The sequence below is a fragment of the Nelumbo lutea genome, chromosome 8, assembly GCF_056320005.1.
Source record: "Nelumbo lutea isolate HS-2025 chromosome 8, American lotus-T2T, whole genome shotgun sequence".
NCBI lineage: Eukaryota > Viridiplantae > Streptophyta > Magnoliopsida > Proteales > Nelumbonaceae > Nelumbo > Nelumbo lutea.
Window position 1 is genome coordinate 12,278,812 of NC_142691.1, and position 17,861 is coordinate 12,296,672.

Genomic DNA, 17,861 nt, shown 5'->3' on the forward strand with positions numbered 1-17,861 from the left:
GTGAAGCAGCAGAAGACCCGCTTCTACATCATCGGACGTTGCGTCTCCATGCTTCTCTGTTGGAACGCTCATGCCCTCCCAGATTGACTCGGCTGTCAATTCTCTTCTGCATTCCAAATTCCGGTTGATACAGATGAAAGGGTCGGCTCCGTCTACCGACATGACTCCTCCGGCAGACTCTCTCGTGCATTCCAAATTCAGAACTATTACAAGCTTCAATCAAGACATCTGGCCTTGCTCCACTCCCTACCTCCTTCCGGTCTCAATTCAGCTGCTCTCAAGGTGTTCGTCTATTTTTCAAATCAAGACAAGGATGCCAGAGTAACACATCGGCCACCTCGGAGCGGTGGCTTGGAGGAGATGAATCGACCAATCAGCCCCTCATTGAGCCCAGTCAAAGACTTGTGGCGAGGATTTCAAGTTGCCAGGTGGCAAATAACAGTAGATTTATAGAGATATGCTTCTGGTTGAACAATGGTTGTACATAGAGCACCTATAATATGAAAGAAAACGAAACATTAGACGTTGATGTAAACATGATTTCTGTTGTTTAATTATGATTACGACTTTATTTAAGTCTTAAGTCACGGTGGTTAAAATGGCGACGGCCCGCCCATGTGAAATGTGGGCCTGAAAAATACCAAACCCGATTAAATCCAAGTCCAGCATTATAATGATGCGACATACCTTCTGCTCAGAAAGGAGTAAAAAAGCAAATTAGAGATAGAGACCGAATAATCTGGACCATTGACCAGCCTTAGCTCTTTTTTCTCTTTTAACTTCTTTTTAGAAAATGGTAGCCTGATTGGGTGGGTTGGGCTTCTTAAACAGACAAATCTACTTGGTTCTGATACTCGTGAAAGAATGTGGCCCATCCAAGTTGTTCATCATCGATTCACCATAGTGGACCTTTTTGGGCAGAGTCCAAATTGGGAAGTTTTTTGTTCACTTCCCTCTCCCGGTCCACAATCCACATCAACCTCTACTCTAGCCAGGCGATATTAGCTGTCCAGAGTTTTATTTTTATTTTTTTAATTGAATAGAACACCATAAACATAAAATAAAATTGTTGTTGTGGTCAAGTGGCAAGAAACCTTGGGCTGAAATTTTTGCATTATGAATAGATGCTGAAACAATTTAGATTAGCTGAATGCAATGGCTGTGTAATAGGCTGTAAAATCAAACAATGATAAATTGCACTGGCCTGGCCCCACAGTGAGAGGTTGAATGGCAATGAACCCTATGTATTAAAAAACTGATGGGTCATTATCATTGGTCCACAGCCTACTAAATAGCAGTTAATCTTATCTCATTATCATCATTATCGTTCACACATTATCATTGATTGCGGTGCAAATACACTTTTGCACCAGTGGAGTAGAGTGAAATGGGTTACTCAAAATTTTACATAAAAAAAAATCAGTGTTAATATTTTACCAATTATTGATGTAAAAACTTTGTACGATGCATAAAAACACTGCTACCAAATGTGAGTAAAACCGGACGGGAGTGCAAGTTTATACTGCAAACAAAGGCAGTATAATTTCAGCTATTCTTTGCCCCCTTCAGCTTGTAATCCCATCTCCGATATGTAAATGTAACGTTATTAGACAAAGGAATAGATTTCGAAATTTCAAGAGGAATCGTAATTTCAATTCCGGGGAATTGGGGGCAGAAGAATTTACAGTAAGCGGTATAACATACTCCAATCATTCGATAAAGAGAGAGGGAGTGAGATGTATTTTAAAATAAGTCATTTTATAATTTTATACGTGGCCACGGCGCCAAAAGGAGAAAATAAAAAAATAGAGTGATAGAAGGAGGTGTGAGGTGTCCCAATAATTGAGTAAGAACAACTCCAACACCACCAAAGTCATCGTCAAATGTCCAGAACATCTTATACTCGTGCGGCTGTTTTTATTAAGGATGAGGTGGCCTTTGGATTTAGGCTACCTGACAAAAATATCCGTTACACCGACTGATACAATCTTAGATTAAAACCAAGGTTTCTAAAATTGAACCGGGCAACAATCTAGGGTTTGGTTTTCGAGTCAAATGGTCTGACTGTTTGAATTGAATAACAGTTTATTCTGACAAAAAAAAAAAGAAGTTAAAATCATTAGATGGTTTAAACGGCTTGAACGACTCAATCACCCGATTCAACAGTTTATTGATCAAATCAATGGTTTCGAGTGAAATAATGATTTTCAGATAAAACGGAACTGATCACCTATCGATTTTGAAAATCATGATTAAAACCGTGAATTTTACAGCCCTTGATATATCAATGTGGCCCACCTAAAATTGGATGAATGTGAGATTAAGTTGAGGTTATGGCTGTAATTTCATAGTTTTAGTCCAAAACTATGCCATCCGAGATAGCGGATTTTGCCTCGACACTTGTAATAAAAGAAATCATCCTTTTTCATTAATATACATGTAAGATCTAGATTCTACCAAACTCATATCATTGAACACTTTGTTAGATAGATGCAGCATTGCAACTTTGGTGGGGTGGGTGGATGGGGCCTGAGGCCAAACCAGGCCAAGCCTTAAATTCCGGAGCCCATTTTGATAATGGCCATTACTAAACCCTAATACGACTCACACCATATTCTAATAATTTAGGCATTCAGGATTTCTGTTTTTAAAGTTCTAACTTTGGATTTTCTGCTTTTTTTTTCGGACTTAAAAGTGTTTTGATTTTAGATTATGTTAAAAGAAACGCTTACCCAACCTTTAAAATACTTTTTGTTATATTTTGTTTACCACAGCCCAAAGCTCAAAAGTTTTAAGGAAGCTTTTTGACAATGTAATCTAATTGGCCTATCTCTAGTACTGACTCTTGTGTACAGTTCTCTATCAATCTATCATAATGAAGCTGCTTTCCTATTTTGCCAAAAAATGCAGAAACAGATCCAAATATAGCCTTAGCCTCTTGATCACCTTTTCAGTTGAAGGCAAATTTTTGGACTGTTCATCAAAGTGAAGGTGGGATTCGATCCCAAGTCTCCACTACAAGCTTACAACCAGCCAGATATTTTAGCAATTGAGCCAGTAAAAATTTTCATATGAGTCCATGACTTGCCGCTGTCACCTAAGCGTAGGGGTGGATTTGGAGCCGAGTTGAGCCCAATAGTTAGTTCATTGAGCTTGACTTGACAAGAAAGTATGAGGCTTAAGCTTGAGCTTGAGCTTGAGTTTGAGCTCGGTTCAAGCTAGACACTTGAGCTCGAGTTCAGCTCAAGTCAAAAGCTCGTAAGCTCGAGCTTGATTGTGAGCCAAATGTTTTATAAAAATAAAAATATATTTATAAAATTATTTTAAATTAATTAGTTGTTGTTGTTGTTATTATTATATATAAAAATAAAAGTATTATATATATATATAACATTCTTATCTCATATATTATTTTCTATATATATATAATATTTTTATATTTATTGTATGTATGTATGTATGTAGAAATTCGATTAGGCTTGTGAACCTCACGAGTTGAGCTTTATTAGGCTCGAAACTCAATTTAAATTGAGTTGAATTGAGCTTGAATAGTTAGGAAAAAGCTCGGCTCATGGCCACCCCTACCTAAGCCCGATTAAATTTGGCCATAGGTGTGATGCATTTCAATAACACCATAAGTATTTCTGCTTTGTATCTCCATCAAGGGAGTGTGGTTGATTTGTGCATTTTGGTTCCCTGTCTCTACATTTGGGTTAAGTTGCAAAATCTTGGATAGCAAGGGAAGCTTAGCAGAAACTTCAAACTTGAGGGGCTTTTAGGCTATGTTTGAGAGTTCTTATTTGACAAATAAGTGCTTAAAAATAAGTGCTTATCTCATGAGTACTTGATGAAAAGCATTTATTTCAAATAAAGATATTATAGGTATTTTGAAAATGATGTGGTGGGCCAAGATGGGCTAAAAAAAAGAAAATAAGAACTTTTTAGGTTTTTTGAATTCTACTTATTTCTCAAATATAAATGTTTATTCGGAAGTCCTAGATGTCAAATAACATTACACACGTAGAGATATGCTCATGAATGAATAATGTTTGTACATAGGCATTGGTCCTGCTTTATACATCAGAAGTCCTATGAAAGAAAACGAAACAGTAGGCATTGATGTAAAATGTGGACCATGTGAAATGTGGGCTTCAGTTGGTATGCTTCATATGTGGGCCTGAAAGCATATCAAGCCCAATTAAATCCAAGTCCAGCATTATAATGATGCGAGACATAGCTTTTGCTTAGAAAAGAATAAATAACCCAATTAGATCAGAGGCCGAATAATGTGGACCATTGACTAGCCTTGGTTAAATCTGCCTATTTCTTTGCCTCCTAGGACTTCGAGTAATTCAAGTCCAGCTGGAGATAGGTCTTTTGGGGAAAATATTTTTGGAAAAAACTTTGCGGAACCAAAAAAATAATAATAATTCTGTGAAGATGTTGTAATAATAGTATGGGTGTAAATGAAAATCTTCATAAGAGGAAAATTCTGCAATCTCCTCTTTGCCTTTGGTGTGAGAAAGACAATGAATCAGTGATGCATGTTCTATTTCATTGTGAAAAAAAGTAAATGTGTGTGGTTTGGTTCAAGTTGGATTTGTTAGTAGATCAAATCGATAATTTTCAAAATTTTGTTAGTCGGTTTGCTATGACTATCAGATCTGCTTTCTCTCGCTAAGTGGAGATTATTGTCAGCTAGTTATTGGATTATGGGTGATATGGAAGGACAGAAATAGCTTTTACTTTGAAGATTCCTCTTCTAAGCTATAATTAATGTCATGAACCAAGGTTTTTAAAACTGATTCGGAGAATGAACTGGTCAGAGGTTCGGTTTCTGGGTTGAATAGTCTGATTGTTCGAACTGAATGGTTTGCTTATTCTGACAAAAAAATTAAGAAAATTGAAAAAATAAAAAACAGTCAAAACTATTCGAATGGTTAATCACCCGGGTCAGCAGTTTGCTGACCAAAATCAACGGTTTTTGGGAAAATCTGGTTAAAAAAAACGGAACCAGTAACCTAATTGGTTTCCAATTTTTTGGTCCGATTTTGAAAACCATGCCATGAACAGGTTAAGAGTAAGAGTAGAGACAACTCTACTCTTGCAATAGAAATCAGGAAACTCTTTAGCTGAGCGTAGCCAAGGCATTTCCTTTTTTTTTTTTGTTGGTACCCTCCTACAGATGATTTTGTGAAAATAAATGTTGATGGAGGGTTAAAGGCTCCCAATAAGGCGTCCTTTGATATCACCGCTAGGGGTGCATCGGGTTGTGTTGTTGGGCTTCATGTGGTTATCTTACAGCTAGTTCCCTTAGTAGAAGCTCTTACCCTTCTGGAACCACAGCGAAAGCAGCTAAAAGAAAAGGTTCGTCTCGGGTGGTTTTTGAATCTGATTATCAACAGTCAGTCTCTTACCTCAACATTCTCACTATTCCAAGGATTTGGTCTTCAATTTGGATTTGATAAACTTTTGTGAAGGTCAGGTGGTTAAGTTTTTGTAGTGCCCCCGAAATATGGGTTTTAAAATTAGACGGGACCGGATGGTTGGACTAGAAAAATCAGGACTGGTTCTGTTTTACCCCAGAATCATTATTTTACCAAAAACCATTTGGTCAACAAACTACTAATCTGGGTGATCGAATTATTCAAACCATCTAATGTTTTGGCCGTTTTTAATTTTTTTTTGTCAAAATGAATCGTCCATTCAATTTAAACGATCGGACTGTTCAACCCGTCAACCCGATAACCGAACCCTGACCAGTTCGATTTTAAAAACCTTGCCCTAACTGTGAATGCTGCAGCCCATGAGTCAGAAAAAGGAGGTTTTCATTTAGTGTTGTGGCTGGAAAGTGTCTTCCCAACATGGTTATCGTCTTTCTTTTCTTCGTTGTCTTTAATATTGTGTTTGGTGAAACCTTATACGTTTCCCCCATCTTTTCCTTAATTTGCTTTTTGTCTCTTTTTCAAACCGTGTTGGTTGTTTTCTCTCCTGTTTTGGTATTATAGTTGTTTGTGCTCTTCCATGAATCCAATTTTTTACCAAAAATACACTATGAGAGGCAGCTTCTGTCCAGTGTTCACTGTCAGATTGGAACAACCGGTGGGACTGGATCCACCAAACTATTCCAATCTAATTGCTTAAAGAAGATTCTCTTTAAATGTACAAAGAACTCTACACGTTTCACTGTCGTGTGGTCGAAGAAGGTCGACTCTGTAATATACAATCTCTTGGTCACGTGGCAACAGAATAAGATGAGAGGCGTTAAGATGCACGGTGCCAGAAGTGTCGTAACTCGTAAATCTGTGCCGGTCATTTTTGCAAGGCCATCTGGGCCAGTGAACTGGGGGCCCACGAGCTGACCCGAAAACAGTGTGGGGAGTGCGTTGTACGCACTCATTGTAGTTTAGAGGTTTAGAGGCTTAGAAGTAAGGGTTTTGAATCCTTTCTGTTGGTGGGCCGTTGTCGTGGTCTCGCGGAACGTCTTTTTATTTTCCCTTCTTGTTTTTATCTCTGCTTGGGACCTTGGGTAGTTTCTAGTTTCTCTTGTTTTCTCTCTCATGACACTTTTTTCTTCTCTTTCTGAGCTTTCAGTGATACAGAAACACAGACCTGGATATTCGCCTCTGAGTTGTATGGGTTTATAATATAAGATCCATTTGTTTTTTGTAATCGTCGGGAATGAGATAGAGGAGAGGGTGAGAAGCAAATCAAAGGGAAATGCCGACATTTCGTCATGTTGGGTTTCTGATCTTGGTTCTGCGCGTTGTCTTCCTATTGGCAGTGGTGTATTGTGGATTTCCGAAGAGCCTTTCCGGTGGACCAGAGCTTGTGACAGGGTAAGACATCGCCGAATCTTGCAGGGTGGGATCGTTGATTTTCCCATTGAGGGTACCTACAATCCTTACACTTTGCCTTATTTTTTGGTCCGTGGTTGATTTTAAGGTCTGGGTTTAATTGAGGATGGCATTTGGCTTCCGGATCTTGATTCTTGAATTCGTTTTATTTTGCTCCTTAATTTTCTCTTCCTGGATTCCGGGTCTGGTTATTTTGTAATTTATATGGATGGGCTTTTTGATATTCCTTGCTTCTTTACTGTTTTCCTTTTCTTTGTTTAGTGGATTCTGGATTGGATGATTGTTGATGTTCTGAGGTTCTTTGGTTTTGTAAATTGACATCTATGTGGGTCTATACTGTTCTTTCTCTTTTGATCTATTTCATAGATGGGTTTTCGAAGTTGTTGATTCATCTTCTCTACTTGTTCATTTTCTTCGGCTTTCGATCTTTTTTAAACTCTAATGGGTGGGGATTTGTATGTGTGCAACAGTGCAAGTGGTTCTCTTTTACTTATTGTAATGGTTTTGGCACATTTCTTTTTCTTTGAACCAGACTCTATTTTATGAGAGTGAAATTGGGACATACTCCAAAAGAATTCTATGTTCAAATTGAAACTAGAAGTCATGTCTGTGGGTCACTTGTAGTGATTGCCCCAGATATGGCGGCCTGAATGTAAAGCTTTCTTTCTTTCTTTTTTTCGCCTCCTTCCTCTTCTTTCAATTCCATTGACATTTTTGCAGATGAAATCCTTATCAAGACTGTGACATTTTTGCAGATTCATTTGAATTTCTTTGATGCTGCCGCCTCATCCAGGACTTCTCTAGTATCTTGTTCAGATGAAATATGTAATTTGGCCGTTCAAACTTTAGTTGGTGGATGCACTGGTCAGAATCCCCACTGGTCATATCTTATTATGTATAAGATATGTTCTTCTTTGACACTGTTCTCGGGAAGTCTTTGGTTGCAAACTCTTCGGCTACCATAATATTTGGGTAGGCATTATGTATTAGATATGTTCTTTTGTAGGATTTGGGTGATGGGGATAGTATTATGTTTTTTGGAACTTACATGATTGAGATTTGGGCTTGAGACTGATGTATCAATTATGTGTCCAGAGACTTGACCAAGCTAGACAGAGCAGTTGATGGAATTTTTGGGTTTGGTCAACACGAACTATCTGTCATTTCACAACTGTCCTCACGAGGAGTTGCACCAAAGGTGTTTTCTCCTTGCTTGACAGGAGCTAATAGTGGTGGAGGTATATTGGTTTTTGGTGGGATTATGGAGCCAAATATTGTCTATAGTCCTCTTGTTCCAAATCAGTACGTCATCTTCTTGGAGCTATTATCTTTTATTTGCCATTTTTTCTTCTCATGTAGACTAATTATTACAGTCTCCTTTTTTATCTCAAGTTTGTTTTCAGAATTATTAGTAGCATAAATAGTTGTGAATGGACATATTGGAAACACTTGCATTTTTTTTTTCTTTTTTATTAGTAGAGGACATTTTTCTTTATACTGGAACACATTTATAAATTTTAGTGGGGTTGATAATTAGATAAACAGATAGTTGTTTTGATTCTTAACATTAAAGAATTTGTCCACTAGAAGTGCCTTTCGAAGTCTATGCTTCAAGGAGAGAAAAGAAATTAGAAACCTAGTAGTCAATGATCTTTACTTACCTATAGAACTATCTGGTTAAAGCTTGTTTGCTTCCTTTGACTCTATTTCATTTATATCATAACTTTGCATTTATCATATGAATCTTTATATTAGTTTGGTTAAAGCTTGTTTTCTTCCTTAAGTTTGTTCAGCTGGCTCTAACAACGTTTTTGATCATCATCTTACGCTACTTTCCCCTCATCGTATCACTTGTTGAAGCTACTCCCTGATTTCCATGAGTATACATGTTCATTTCTAATCCTATCTTTTCTAGTTTTACCATTTAACCATTTCAACATCCATATTTACTTCCATGCTCATCTTTTAGACATGTTTTTTGATTTCCTGATGCTCTACTCCATATAACGTTGTTGGCTTTATGGCCATTTTATAAAACTTTCCTTGTAGCCTAAGTGGTATTTCCCAATCACTCAACATTTTGGATGAATTAATTTTATGGGCAATATCCTCCTCAATCTCTCACTTGTTATGAATTATTGAACCGAGGTAACAAAAGAAATTATAGAGCCATATCTTGGTCTCTGGTACTAATATTGCACTATTCTCACACTAATTATATATTCCCTCTAGTTTTGTCAATCCATGGAATTTCCTTTTTGACAAGTTTAATCAAACATCCATGAATATGTGATCAAATAAGGGCTAAGTGTCAATCTTTGTTGAAGTCCCATTCTCATTAAAAACTTCGATGGTCTCTCCCATAGGTGTTTAATGCTGGTTATTGTGCCATTACATATGTCCTGTGGTCCACACATCTATTTGTCATTCACTCATTCATTTCTTTTCCAAAACATGCCATACCATCTCTTCCTATCTAAAAATCAGCTTACCTTAAAGCCCTCACACATCTTTTATTCTGCACGAGGTATCTAACATAGATGGCAATCTTTGTTTATGTGCATAAGAAAAATCAAATTTGATTCATTTTAATTTTGATTCTGCATTGGGTTTGACTTCCTTTTGTCTCAAAACTTTCAGGCCTCATTATAATTTGTATTTGCAGAGCATTGCTGTCAATGAGCAAATTTTTCCCATTGACCTAACAGTGTTTGCTACTTCAAGCAAACACTGTAAAAAGTTCATTGTAAAAAGGTTTTATAGATAATTATGATGTATACATGAAAGCATTATGCTGCTTAAAGTAATCACCCACTAAATTATTATTCTGGATGACATGTAAAACTAAGAAATAAAACATGTTTAACAAAATAAGGAAGTTCTTATATATGTTAACAATCGACACTGCTCTCATGGACTATATTCCATGATATTGTAAAGACCAATTGCTGTGATTTGCATAATTGCATCTCAAATTACTTAAGATAGACAATAGTTGGGATCTCCCAACAAACAATGTAGAGAGTGCACATATCTAAAAAGGCCATTATTCAATGGTGGCCCCCAAAATTTGGGGTCTTGGGAGGGGTAGACTAGATAGTCCTATCTCCTAATCTTTGGCATTTTCTTTTGCACAAAGTGGTTGCTCTCACTCTCATGATATGAGAGTGCACATATCTTTCATCTAGAAGTAGAATTTAGGGAAATTTTCAAGAAGTTTACTTCTATCCAACTCATGCTTAACACTTCTTTGTGAAAGGTTGTTTATTAGATATGGTTGTTGCATAACTTATGTCCACTTTCTGAAGGTTTTAGCAACTAAGCTTCTATGCAATAGATAAATAGCGGGGATACCTTTAAGTGTTTTTTACATTGCAAATGCATTTATGAAATTCTTCTTTGCTATTTCTATTTATTGGATATAGTGTCATGCTCTTATTTGTTGTAATGTATTTAAGAGTTTGTGTATACACTACACATATTATATTTGAAAATAAGTTTAATAATGACATTTCATATAGCCAAAGAAGTGGAGAATTAGCAATAAATCACAAATCATGAAATAAAGAATTGGGAAAAACAAAATTCAGTTATATTTCACATTTACATAGCCTCCCTCCAAGATCTAAAATTCAAGAGACCAATGAAGGGTGACACATATGAGCTAGGGGTAGCCCAGAAAGGACATGGACAGTAGTAAGAAATGATTTGGCAATAATAATTTAACAGTGAATATGACTTTAAATTGAACAGATTGGCAAAACAGGGTTCATGTAGCCAACCCCATATAAATAGGATAAGGCATGGATGATAATGTTGGTGACATATTAGGGATGATTGTTTATGACTTGACCTGACCTACCTAGCTTGCAAATTTTTGGGCCTAGGCACCCATATTTTTTCTAGGTCTGGCCTAGCTCGGACCCACATTAAGCCTACAAAAAAATGCAGATCTATGATGTTTCATTATATCGTGATAAACCTGATATTAGATGCAACCTTACGATGGACTTTTAGCTAGCAACCATTAATTGTAAACTCAATATGGACTTTCAGTCAAAAATTTTATCCCCATATAATTGATGTGATTATAGATTTTTAGATTTAGAATTATCTTGAGAAAGATGTTTAGGCACACATTAGACTTCAATATCTTAGTATTTATTATTATTATTATTATTATTATTATTATTATTATTATTTTATTATCATCTTATGAATATATACTTATTATTTTATTATTGTCTTATTAATATTTTATTATTATTGTGTATTATTTTAAAAATAATTTATTATTATTTAATAAAATAATATATGTGTATTTTATTAGTACTTAATTATAATATATTAACATTTTATATGTACTTAATTATTATTATGCTTATTATTTAATAAATTAATATCTTTGTTTTTATTATTTATCGATTGATATTTTATTATAGTATTACTATTTTATGAATATTTTACAAATTTATTATTATTATTTTCACTATTAATATACTTTAATTATTATTATTATTATCTTATTATTACTTTCATAATATTTTATTAATTTATTATTATCATTTTTATGATTATTTAATTATATTGTATTAATATTTTATTTACTCTTTTATTATATTTTATAATTAATAATTTTTGTTATTATTAATTATTAATATTTTTATTATACTATTATTTTATTATTATTTTACTAATATTTTGTTAATAGTGTATTAATATTTTATTATTTATTATTAATTTAATAATAGCTTATTATTTTATTAATATTAGGGTTTGGGGGTCTTTTTTTCATGAGTTCTTTATTTCTTGAGAGACTCTGGAATGGGCCCTGGAATGGTCATTCCCCCATATGGGAGAATCTCATTTCTCAAGAATGGGAATCGAAATCCCATTCTTGCCAAACAAATGGAAAGAATCAGAATGGGTCATTCCGATTTCGATTCCAGGCACCTATTCCTGGAAATCAAATGGGCCCTTAGTCTTCTTGTATTGAAGTCTAATGTGTGCCCAAACATCTCAAACGGGATGTAGGATTTCTCAAGATAATTCTAAATTTATAGATCTGTAATCACATCAGTTATATGGGGATAAAAAAAAGACTGAAAGTCCATATTGAAGAGTTTACAATTAATGGTTGCTGGCTGAAAGTTCGTTGTAAGGTTGCAACTAATATCAGGTTTTTCATGATATAGTGAAACATCATAGATCTGCATTTTTTTGTAGGCTTAATATGGGTCTGAGTTGGGCCAGGCCTAGGAGAAATATGGGTGCCTAGGCCAAAACATTTGCAAGCCAGGTAGGCCATGTCAGATCATAAACAATCATCCCTAATATGTCACCGACATTATCATCCATGCCTTATCCTATTATATTGGGTTGGCTACATGAACCCTGTTTTGCCAATCCGTTCAATTTAAAGCCATATTCACTATTAAATTATTATTGCCAAATCATTTCTTACTATTGCCCATGCCCTTTCTGGGCTACCCCTAGCTCACATGTGTCACCCTTCATTGATCTCTTGAATTTTAGATCTTGTAGGGAGGCTATGTAAATGTGAAATATAACTGAATTTTGTTTTTCCCAATTCTTTATTTCATGATTTGTGATTTATTGCTAATTCTCCACTTCTTTGGCTATATGAAATGTCATTATTAAACTTATTTTCAAATGTAATATGTGTAGTGTATACACAAACTCTTAAATACATTACAACAAATAAGAGCATGACACTATATCCAATAGAAAGAAATAGCAAAGAAGAATTTCATAAATGCATTTGCAATGTAAAAAACACTTAAAGGTATCCCCACTATTTATCTACTGCATAGAAGCTTAGTTGCTAAAACTTTCAGAAAGTGGACATAAGTTATGCAACAACCATATCTAATAAGCAACTTTTCACAAAGAAGTGTTAAGCATGAGTTGGATAGAAGTAAACTTCTTGAAAAGTTACCTGAATTCTTTAGATGAAAGATATGTGCATTCTTATATCATGAGAGTGAGAGCAGCCACTTTGTGTAAAAGAAAAAGCCAAAGATTACGAGATAGGACTATTTAGTCTACCCCTCCCAAGATCCTAGATTTCAGGGGCCACCATTGAATAATGGCCTTTTTAGATATGTGCACTCTCTACATTGTTTGTTGGGAGATCCCAACAATTGTCTACCTTAAATAGTTTGAGATGCAATTATGTAAATCACAGCAATTGGTCTTTACAATGTCATGGAATATAGTCCATGAGAGCAGTGTGACTGTTAACATATATAAGATAATCTGCAGCAACCAATCAAGTTGTATCAAGATAAAAGTCCATTCTGAGGTTAAGCTACTATAACTTCTGCAACAATCTTTTTTTTTTTCATCAGTATTTTTTTAATCAACAATAGGCTTCTTATATTCAGATTCTCTAAAACCTTTCTACTTTAGGACATTGGAAATGCTTTGCTTCATTTTTTTGAAATGTCAAACTGTTGCGTAGCAGTTCTGCTGTCTGAAACAAAATTAAACATGATATTAGCAACCACACTTTGAGTGTGTGGATGCAATGTCAATACCAGTAATCTTGTGTGTATATTTGCCTCAATTAGTACATGAATGAGTTGGCTAGAAGAAGAAAGCTAATCTTTGTTTTTTTTTTTTTTTTTTTTTACAAATCCCCAGTGTTCCCAACACAGGAGTAGCTGGAGCTATAGCTATCTTCTTATACACAGGTAATTACATAGAACCTTAACTCCACTTCTCATTTCCAGCCATTCTCGTGGGTCACCAAGAAGGTCAAGCAATCCTGAAGTACCTGAATGTAAGCCATGATTCAAGAGCAACTCTGAAATTTCCTAATACACGTTTTCTAAAGCCTGAACTAATAGCTCCTTGCTCCTTTGTTCTTACATCTTGGCCTCCAGTAAGTCCTGTGGTAAACGAGGGATCAAAAAAATTGTTTAGCAACCTCCATGGCTTGTCCTCAAATCCAGTGAAACACTGGATTTGAGACTTAATTAGGTGCTAATACTTTTGCTTATTCCCTTACATTTCCAATCCGTTTTCATACCTTCTAGTTCAAGCAGCTCTTCCCTCCCACCTCTCTCTTTCTCTCTCTTCTTAGTCTGTGTGAGTTTGTGTTTGTGGGAAAATGAAACTTGTTGGGGAGAAGAGATATGCTTTGTTACTAGCAGCTTGGGTCTCTGATTACGTGAAGAATGTATATGGTGGATACTTCAATGTATTTGTTGATGCATTTGGGGAAGAAGGGGAGCAGTGGGATTTGTTTAGGTTGTAGAAGGAGAATTTCCTGAAGCAGATGAGCTTCATAAACCATGGATTTGTGATTAGTGGTAGTTTCCATGATGCTCATGGAAATGATGCTTGGGTCTTAAGGCTTTGCATCTTGATTCAAACACTGTATGCCATGGAGAAAAAAGTGCTTGGAATTTGTTTGGGCACCAAGTATGCTATAATTCTCAATCATTTATTAAGAGACTTACCATTGTTGTTTCTTCCTGAAACATTTTTAGTTGATGATCAATACAAAATATATACTTCGTTTACCTGAAATGTCTATGATCACTCCCACACATGCATAGCTGAAGTGACTTCGCAATTTTCACCAATATGTATTGGTCGAGTCCAGATTTCCTACCCACACGATATAGCAGCCACACATGGAAAATATCTCATGCTCTTACATGTTATTATGCATGGGGAGATGTTCCCAATGCACGGATGTAGTGCTCTGTGGGTAGGTGTGACTAGAGTTCTTGCCGGTAGGAGATCCGGAGTCATATTGATTTAACCCAAAACGTTTTTGGTGCAAACAGCAATATATGGTACCGACCACAACCTTAGTTAACTTTTTGCTAATCTTTTGTTTGTTGGTTCTCTCTTTCTCTCTCTCTCTCTGAAGTGAAGTAAACAAGTTATGCATTTGTTGTATGCAACAGGTATGGGAGGTTCCTTTTGGAGCTGAGGTTGCCTTCTCAGGCAAAACAGGAGTAGAGATGCTTGGTCTTGGAAACCTTATATTAGGGATTCAAGTCCATCATGAATACAGAAAAGACATTTTATATAATCATTGACCGTCTTGTCAACAACTGTATACAGGTAATTGTTTAGGTGGTTAGACACTTATTGCCTCACTAATTGCTTTCTCTCAACTTCTCTGATCAAATCAACTAACTCTGAGCTGTAAACCAACAGAATTTGCTGAACAAACGAAATCAAGAATCGAGATTGCTGAAGCAGATAGGAAGACTTGGGGGAAGATTTGCAAGGAGAGAGAGAATAGAATTGCTCTAAATTTGCAATCGTCTTTTTGTTTTACATCTTACAAATTATGTTTGGTCTGAAATATGAATAAGCCCAGCTTGGGGTCATGCAACAGATCCTTTGCATTAGCAATGAATAATTGTATTCTCTTTCTTTTTTTATGCTTTTTGTATCAAGTACTTCATACAAACTAACTTTAGCTGTAATGGATGCAAACATGAATTTCAATAAAGTATATATTTTCTTTTATCAAAAGCTCATTTGAATGCAAATTTACTTCTTTTTTATTGATGTACTTTTACATCTTAGTATCAGTGTAAATATGTATTGGTCTGTCATTTGTCAATGCATAAATGTAATATTACCAAACATAGGCAAAAGTGAACTAGAGTGCAAATTTAACCTAAACCAGAATTTACACTCCATTTGCATTGTCTTTCCAAACGCAGCCTGGATGTGCCCTTCTATTCAACAGCATTATTTAGAAACAAAGAAATCAACCGTGTTGAGAAGAACAATAGGCTTTAGAACACAAAGGCTGTGGTGGCTGTGAACTGAATAACTTATTGTGGGGGTGTTTTCCAATGCGATGTTGTTTTCATTGTTGCAAATTTCAAAAACAAAACAAAGCCGGCTAGTTTGAAAACAGATTGATTATTAAAGCAAGAAACTTGCTTTTGGTTGTATATGTGTTTTATGCTTCCAAAGATGAAACAAAAAGAAAATGTATTATTGATTTTCTAATTTAGATAACATGATTTTATTTGGTTGTTTAATATCATATTTCATAAATCGTATAATATATATACCATAAAATTTGCTTTTGTTTTAAAAACCACTATTTTGATTGTTTCAAAAACATGTATTGATGTTACTAGAAAAAGAAAAACATGTATTGTTGTTTGAAACAATATTGTTTTTGCTTTTCAAAACAAAAACACCATTCAAAAGAATTTATTTTCACCGATGTGACAATTTCAAAAATAAATGAAGACAAAAACATTCATATGTTGTAGATTGAACGCCCCTTAAATAATTATATAATAAAACATTTTTAGATATTATCATATTATAGCAATCAACCCAATTCAGCTTCATCTAGAACGAGCTCACAACTTAATAACTTATTCATTAAAAAGCAATAAGTCGTATTTTGTTTGGGCCCCATAATTTTCTACCCGGAGCTATATTTAGATAATCAGGATCAACATCAAATGGGTCTAATTTAACCTAAAAAGAAACTAATATGTTCTTTTTTTTCCTCTTACTTCTCAATTTGAAGATCTACGATGGATCATCAGTGATCCCATGATTTTTCTAGAAATATGTCTTTGTTTTGAGAAGCAAAAATAAGTTTTGTTTGATTTTAAAAAATAATCAATTCATATTTTTGAAACCGTTAAAATGATGGTTTTTAAAAATGAAAACAAATTTTAGAGTACATATATTGTATGATTTATAAAAGTTGATGAGAGATCATTATACCTGATGCTTCTCAATCCAAGGTGGTGTACGAACTGAGGAGAGCAACCAGATAGTCTTTGCTGGTAGGGCGGGGCTGAGCTACAAGGATGAGGCCGCACTTCAAGACATGTGGTCAAGGAAACAGAAGTCAGAGGCCCGAGGAGTTATCCCCGGGTAAGAACTCCGACACTGAAGTCAGTAAGAGGTGGTAGGATGATCGGGCCGAGTTATAAGGATGATGGTCCGAGGTAAGTAGCGGTGTAGGTCTCAGAAGTTGGATCCCTTTCCTCGAGCATGGAGTACCTTTTATAGCCGAAGATTCGTGTCCTAGTCAGATTGGGCTTCTGGGGTTGTCAGGATGAAGTTAGCCATCGAGGTATTCAGGATAGAGTCCCATTACCTCGCGGAGTCGTCTTCCTTATTCTTCTTTATCCGTAGTTGTGCTCATCCATATGATGTATAGTTGACGTGGCTGGAAGGATAAGATGGGGTGCCACAGTAATAGCATAGCTTGGCTGAGCTAGCCCATCGTGGCCGGGTGACCGAGCTAGGCTGACATGGCCAAGCTATGCCGATGTGGCCGAGTTAGGATGACATGGCAGGGTGATAGTTGGACGGTCACATGTCTCATAGGGCCAGCTCAGCCATGACCCGAACAATACCAAAACATGATTCTTACACCAGAAATTCTAGAACATATTTTTATCTCAGTTTTGGTACCAAAAAACATGGATATAACCAAAAGTATGTTTTCCATGTTTTTATTTTAGTAAACCAAATTTTCATCAAAATAGATGGTTTAATTTGTTTTTTTTTTTTACTCACAATAAGAAAAGCAATTCACATGGAACAATGCCCCCTTAATTTTCTAAGGCCCCGTTTGGTTTGTAGGAATAGGGGTCTGGAATCGTAATCGGAATGGGCTATTCTGGTTCCAACTATTTGGTTGGGCGGATTTGGAATCCCATTCCCATTCCTAGTGGAATGTCAATCCCCCATTTGAAGGAATGGCCATTCCCTCCCCCTCCCTTGGAAATGAAATCTAATTCCTACTTATTCAAATGATCATTCTCATTCCTGTATGAACCAAATAGCTTATGGGAATAGACCGTTCCAATTTTGATTCTAATTCCAATTCCAACTACGAACCAAACAGATCCTAAGTTTTGGTAGGTGTCAATCTATGCCTTGAAAATGATGTATCATTAATTATTATTAATTTTCTAAAACACAATGTACTTAATAAACAAGATTTGATTTGGATAAATCAGG

The 17,861-nt window shown here is 35.5% G+C and overlaps 1 protein-coding gene across 5 annotated transcripts; it reads left to right on the forward strand.

Annotated features, from left to right (window-relative positions):
* Nucleotides 1-5,801: 5,801 nt before the first annotated feature.
* LOC148842757 (aspartic proteinase 36-like) lies at nucleotides 5,802-15,380 on the forward strand. Of its 5 annotated transcripts, none has more exons than XM_088957262.1 (6): nucleotides 5,802-6,839; nucleotides 7,613-7,829; nucleotides 7,953-8,159; nucleotides 13,524-13,573; nucleotides 14,801-14,960; nucleotides 15,057-15,380. In XM_088957262.1, exons 2-5 carry the CDS (start codon nucleotides 7,762-7,764, stop codon nucleotides 14,824-14,826), a joined length of 351 nt encoding a protein of 116 aa, XP_088813388.1. In that variant the 5' UTR covers nucleotides 5,802-6,839; nucleotides 7,613-7,761; the 3' UTR covers nucleotides 14,827-14,960; nucleotides 15,057-15,380. The 5 variants fall into 5 exon arrangements, 2 of the variants coding, with proteins under 2 accessions (XP_088813388.1, XP_088813387.1); XM_088957261.1 differs by having other exon boundaries at nucleotides 6,269-6,891; XR_016103155.1 differs by having other exon boundaries at nucleotides 6,444-6,891; nucleotides 13,524-14,686.
* The last annotated feature ends 2,481 nt before the right edge of the window (nucleotides 15,381-17,861 follow it).

What these genes read in the sequence shown, in the direction of transcription:
- LOC148842757 (XM_088957262.1), top strand. Translation starts at nt 7,762, where the DNA reads ATGTTCTTCTTTGACACTGTTCTCGGGAAGTCTTTGGTTGCAAACTCT. An exon ending in AGTCCTCTTGTTCCAAATCA is followed by an intron (nt 8,160 to 13,523) that starts GTACGTCATCTT and finishes ACAAATCCCCAG; the next exon opens with TGTTCCCAACACAGGAGTAG. An exon ending in AGCTATCTTCTTATACACAG is followed by an intron (nt 13,574 to 14,800) that starts GTAATTACATAG and finishes TGTATGCAACAG; the next exon opens with GTATGGGAGGTTCCTTTTGG.